Source organism: Carassius gibelio, chromosome A6, assembly GCF_023724105.1.
Source record: "Carassius gibelio isolate Cgi1373 ecotype wild population from Czech Republic chromosome A6, carGib1.2-hapl.c, whole genome shotgun sequence".
NCBI lineage: Eukaryota > Metazoa > Chordata > Actinopteri > Cypriniformes > Cyprinidae > Carassius > Carassius gibelio.
In genome coordinates this window covers 9,843,082-9,849,514 of record NC_068376.1, presented here as the reverse complement: position 1 = coordinate 9,849,514, position 6,433 = coordinate 9,843,082, and the positions used below count along the sequence as shown (strand labels likewise).

The 6,433-nt window shown below is 38.1% G+C and overlaps 1 protein-coding gene and 1 long non-coding RNA gene across 2 annotated transcripts; both read right to left on the bottom strand.

Moving 5' to 3' along the window:
* Positions 1 to 78: 78 nt before the first annotated feature.
* LOC128015448 (uncharacterized) lies at positions 79 to 2,142 on the bottom strand. The gene is made up of 2 exons (XM_052599276.1): positions 1,800 to 2,142; positions 79 to 1,400 (listed from the first exon to the last, which is right to left on the bottom strand). Exons 1-2 carry the CDS (start codon positions 2,038 to 2,040, stop codon positions 94 to 96), a joined length of 1,548 nt encoding a protein of 515 aa, XP_052455236.1. The 5' UTR covers positions 2,041 to 2,142; the 3' UTR covers positions 79 to 93.
* Positions 2,143 to 2,700: 558 nt separating this feature from the next.
* On the bottom strand, positions 2,701 to 6,433 carry LOC128015446 (uncharacterized). The gene is made up of 4 exons (XR_008183904.1): positions 5,601 to 6,433; positions 5,423 to 5,457; positions 4,638 to 4,672; positions 2,701 to 4,220 (listed from the first exon to the last, which is right to left on the bottom strand). It is a non-coding gene; the product is annotated as an uncharacterized LOC128015446 (long non-coding RNA).

The window sequence follows — 6,433 nt, the reverse complement described above, 5'->3', positions numbered from 1 at the left end:
AAGGTACACAAACCCCAAATACAAACATGCTCAATATCAGGAGGGTACCACACATTCACACACACCAAATTTCTCCAGGGGTCTTTTTACCATTTAACATGCACACTTTTCTGTTTCATCTGGCCTTACAACAACACTTGGACACATGTTAACTAGAATACAACAAACATTAACTATTTTATCAAGAAGGGTAAATTCTTCATCCTTACAGGGAAGCAACAAACTAATTGGTATGGTGTTATGTAACAGTGTGTACTTATTGCGCAAGCTACCTATTACCCTTTCTACATGTATCCTAAGGTGTGCTATAGCACGTGTGTCTTCCACATCCTTAGCATCAAGTTGACATCTGCGTTTAGTGAATGCAGGAATTTTAACTTCCGCACACATCATTCCCACACTGTCTTTAATATTAAAGCCTCTGTCTGCTAACACTACATCACCAGGCAACAGTTTGTTAAGAAGCCCACAATTCTCGGTTATGTGCTTGTCAGATGCTCGTCCCCCCCATCCCTTAGAAATAAATGAAATTAGGCCTTGGGGTGTAATTCCTATCAAGTATTTCATTGTGTGTGTACCTTTGTAGTGGGAAAATGATTGTGCACGCGCCATTAAATTTGACGGCCTCTCTGTACGTATTTCAAAACAGTCAACAATAATCGCAACACGCTTTCCAAAAGCTTGCAGAAATTGAGGTGGCATTGTGGCTTGTAAACAGTGCCGCTCAGGCCAGTACAACAAGGGAGCGAGGCGTGCATACAGCACATCTATGGTGTCTGCAAAGGTAGCAGAAAGAGTTCTACGTGACACATTAAAAATGTGTGAAAGATGCTGGATTGGAAGATCAAGCCTTAGACGAATGAGTGTCAGTAAAACCATTTGAAACTGTGACAGCTTCTTTGCAACTGGCAGGAAGGGCTTAACAGTAGTAAACATTGAAAACAAAATTGCAAAACATGGAAGTCCCGTATAATATCGTACCTTCTCTGTATTATCTTTGAAAAACTCTTCATCCATGTTCAATTTGTTTAACTCAGACCTAAGCTCCCTATTTTCTTGCAAAAGGCGTGTTACTTCTGCACTGCTTTGCTCACAGAACTGGCATTCTACTCTTAGTCTCTTAGCCGCCAGTTGGTCTGTTTCTGTCGTTTCCCTGTATTCTTCCTCTTCCACAGCTGCCTCTGCTTGATCCCTATATCCCTCTTCTTCTGCATCTTCTCTCTCATCTTCGTTCATGATGTTTTGATCATTGTGGCCTCCTCCCTCAGATTCTCTCAAATGATGTCTATGCTGTCTGCGGGCATGCCGATCTGACACTGTGGCTGTGACTTCAGAGTGACCCAGGTGCAGGGCTGGAGCCCAGTCTGGATGAGACTCATCCATCTCATATGCTGGTTTACCTTTGGGGAGACAAAATTATCCGAATTGAATCTAAATATTGCAAACAACAGTGGGAATGCTATATACTTCAGTTCCAACTTAACTCATGTGGTAAACAATACTAACAGGTGGCACACATACAAATGTTAAGAGAATTTATCGTGCTTCAGTCATAGTGATCAAAAATTGGTCTCTAGATTCGGCTGGATTACCCCTCAGACATTCTGGGTGCTTTTTTTGATCACATTCATTTAGCGCACTTTATTTGAACTAGCCTAACTTAGCTTGCTCACTGTGCCACAGTGTCGACAGAATAGTGCTTAAGTTACAAAATGCAAAGGAACCTAAGACTACTCCACTCGGGAACAGAACAAAATAAGAACACATAATCATTTGCTAAGTGGAGTTTATTTACTTACCCGAATGAAAATGCCTGGAACACACTTTCAGTGATCGTGGGATGTCTGCGAAGTGTATGTCCGTGCGTCTTATGGCGGATATCCAGGCCATCCGTCTCCGCTTGGTTACATCGGACACACGACTCCCTTCATTCTGTTTCCAGGCCGGAAAACAATAAAAAGAAAGTCCGTTGTCTAATTTTTTGCCCCTTCGATCGTGTGAACGGACCTTACATCCAACGACACAACATGTTCTTCCCATAGCTACGACTTCATTGGCGCGTAACAACAAGTGGCCTCACAAAATGGCGATTTTTCCCATCAGCCACCGCGGCGCTAGATCAGTGACGTCACGCCCCCATCCCCTATACGCGCAGTGTGTGATGTGCGTGTGCGGAGCGCCGGCCCTGCACCCTGGACTACAGTTCCCACAATGCATCTCACTGATTACATGCACATCTGAGGCCAATTCACATGCGCTACAAAAGGCTCACTCTCTTGCTCATCTGTTTGTGTTTAGCGCATGAGAGCTACTTTGCAGAGCCATTTACCTTTCTGAGTTTCATTCTGTTTCTTAGCTTTAGTTCTATCCAGAGCCATATAGAGAGAGAGTTGCGACAACAGAAGTTCGAAATGTTTGGTTGTCACGTGATTCGTGTAGACTTCAAATAGTTCCAGGAAGTGCGTTGGCGGCCATTCAAACTGATTATAGTAGAGTGACAGAACTGCGATTTCTGGTAATAAGGAGTCAATAAATGCATTTATTTTATATGTTTATACAACACACTGACATATGTATGTAGCATGAGTATGTAGTTACAGCGATGTTGTTTTTAAAATATCAAATCGGGTAATATTTGAGGATTAGTGTTCAATTACCGTTATTTTAAAAACGTATTTCAGGCTAACGTTAAGTTTCCCAGCCGGCATTTCAACGTTGATTCAACGTTGAAACAACGTCAGGTACCATGGTTGAATCAACGTTGAAAAACCTTTCGATTTTGCAAATTGGATCAACGTTGAAATCACGACGTTGATTCACCGTTGAAATCGTGACGTTGATGTATGGTTGAAATCACAACGCTGATTCACTGTTGAAATCCCGACGTTGAATCAACGTTGAATAACCTTTCGATTTTGCAAATTGGATCAACGTTGAAATCACGACGTGGATTCACCATTGAAATCGCGACGCTGTTTCACCGTCTTACCTGCATTATGGGTGAATTAGGGTCGTGCTGCAGCCCTGGGATGAAAGCTGAATGAGGTGTTGATTTTGAAAAGTTAATCAGCGTTGATAACACGACGTTGTTTCCCCGTCGTACCTTGCACCGTGGGTAAATACACCTAGATCCTAGTTGGCATTTAGATCAACAAGGTACATGCAAGGCTAAAAATCTAATGACTGGCAGCAATGGCTTTACAAACAACTTCAATAAACTACCACATGCTCAAAATTGTCAAACAGCAGTTTAATTTTGGAAACATACTGTATAAAACAGATGAAAATAATCCCACACTTTATTATGCAGAGTATGCATGGAGGTAATGCTAAAAACAGGTAGTAGAACAATCCAAATACAATAATATTTAAAGGTTTTTGTGAAATAATTTGGCACATAAATGCATATTTTTTTGCAGCACTTACAAGACAAACCCTTGTACCTTTATGACTGAAACCAGTGGATCTTCTATTTTGGTGGAAACCTACAGTTTCTGTCAAAAACATGTTTTAGTAATGTGTCTCATTACAAGAGTTGTGTACATTTGTGCAGTGAAAATGTGTTGAACAGTTCGAGAAGGGAACCTTCCACCAGTTGATTTCTAATGGGAACCCCCCCGGACTGTGTCTTCTTTACCGTGGGGCATGCAGAATGAGATTTCTACCGCAGGGCACTCTAAAATGTTAGAACCAGCAGCCTTAGTGTATACAGTGTGGTTGTGCTTCGGGTGATCCTTGAAAGTGTCCCAGCGCTCGGTCCTTTCTGACGCCGTCCCCTCCACTCTCTCCCACTTGTGCACTTTCTGTACCGTCCTGTATAAACATTTACATTTAATCATTTAACAGACAAATTTATCCAAAGCGACTTACAAATGAGAAGAACAGAAGCAGTCAGGTGTACAAGCGAACAACAACAGGATACAAGTGCTATGACAAGTCTCAGTTAGTCTAGTACAGAACGCATAGCCAGGTTTTTTTTTTTTTTTATATATAAAAGACAAGAAAAGAAGGAAAAGTGCTAGCATTAGTTGGTTAAGTTCTGGTGAAAAAGATGAGTCTTAAGATGTTTCTTGAAAATGAGTAAAGACTCAGCAGTTCGGATTGAGATTGGGAGGTCATTCCACCAGCTGGGCACAGTCCAGGAAAAGGTCCTTGAGAGTGATTATGAACCTCTTTGGGATGGCACCACAAGGCGTCGTTCACTTGCAGAGTGCAAACTTCTGGAGGGAACATAAGATTTAACCAGTTTGTTTAGGTATGTTCACAATGTTTGACAATAACTTTGATATTGTGAAATATATTTAACTGAAAACTGAATGCAAAATAAATCACACAATATTTTCACTTTACAGTTCAGTAACAGTGAGGTTGGAAACAAAGTGGACAACACTATTCATTAAACACTTAATGTATTCAGATGAAAATGTACAATATTAACAAATTATTCACAAGCAGTGTTTTCAGAGCCCCCAGTTACACTGTTTTAATCAGAACACTAACATTACAGTGTAGTAAAACAAGTCAAATCAAATTCAGTACATTTTTATTAAACTAAGCACAATCAAAACCTATCACAAAAGGTCAAAGCATCTCTAGCAGAAGTGACAGTGCAATGAAGCAGATTAACAATTTCTTACCAATGTTTCAAGAACAAGCTGGATCCTCGATGACTCTACAAGGGGAAAGAAGAAATGGTTTACTGAAAAGTTCTTAAAAAGCAGGATTTCATATTATACCATTTCTTTAAACCATTGATTCTCAAACTTTTTATAAGTACCACTTCAGAAAATATTTGTTATTAAATATTAAGTTGCACCATAATGACCAACATTACATTTCAGCAGCGTAGTAGGCCAAACTATTCAGCTACAGGTCTACAGTTAAAAAAATGAGGCAGTTTTATTCTAATAAGAAAATTAATTGTCAGACACTTTACCATGGTAAATACAGTTTGAACATTAACACTACAACTGTGCTTACATACACAGGTAAATGAAAAAAAAAAGTTTAAATTAAAATTTTATTTTAAATGTAATTATGTAACAAAAGTTACAAAACTGTACTGTACTTTAACTGTAACATACTTAAATGTGCAAAAAAAAAACTTACTCAAAGATTAAGTTAAAATGTATTAACATTAATTAGTTTAATTTAGTGATTCACCTGCAAAACAACTAACGTTAGAGGGGGCCTGACACTTTGAGAACCATGGCTTTAAACAATCCTTTTTTTTTTTTTTTTCATTTTCATTAATTCATTAAAATTATATTATTTAAATACCGACATTTGCACTTATATGTTGCAGAAAACACTTTGAAACTATTATAAGAATACAAACATATAGAACACACCTAATGCATGGGATTCATATCAGGAAAATATGGGAAAATCTCTAAAAGACAGACATTAACACATAACTCACCAGTAACACATTAGGTGAGCATCTAACTTGATCATCTGTGATAAAGCAATGCAAAAATAGACACACGGGTATTTATTTATCTGCAGGTTACATGTCCTTTAAACTACCCATTTGTAAACTCTGGTAATACTTTACTATTTTCAAAAGATAATAAAGATAAAGTTATCGATTTTCTTACCTCATTTTGACAGGATGTTTTCAGGACCTCGCAGAACACCTGACCTTTCTTGTGTTCACAGTTTTTGTTCTCCATTGACAGGTCACGACTCAAATTCGCTCAAAATAAATAAAAAATGTACAGGCAAATATGAAATAATTCGGGACCGACCGAGCAGTCAGTTATAACGAGCAGCAGCTCACAGTTAGCCGCCTCACTCACAGAAAGACGACAACAACGGTCATATTTTTAAATGTAGAAAAGCGCGAACCGATTCATTGTCCAGTTTCCTGAATGACAGCCAGATTAACCAATCATGATAGAAGTAATAAAATAAAACTACCAATGGGAGTTGTTTCAGTGTGATAAAGCAGCGAAATGTATAGTTTTATTGTTGTTAATGATGATAATATTTAACATATACCTTTAGATTTTAGAATAGGTATCATGACTAAAATATTTTTAAATGCTATTAAAATAATAATTAATTTAAATAATTTAATATAAATAATTTAAAAGCTTGTTAACCTTTTTCTACCATTTAGCATTAAACATTTTTAACGTTGTTTCATTAAAACAACTGACCTTATTTCAACCATATTTCAATGTTGAAAGTTGGTCATGTGCTGCAAGTTTTTCAACAGTTCATCTTTAAACGTTGAATCAACGTTGTTTCAACGTTGAAACCACAACTGACCTTATTTCAACCATATTTCAACATTGAAAGTTGGTCATGTGCTGGATGTTTTTCAACCATTCAGCTTTAAACGTTGAATCAACGTTGTTTCAACGTTGAAACCACAACTGACCTTATTTCAACCATATTTCAACGTTGAAGGTCGGTCATGTGCCGG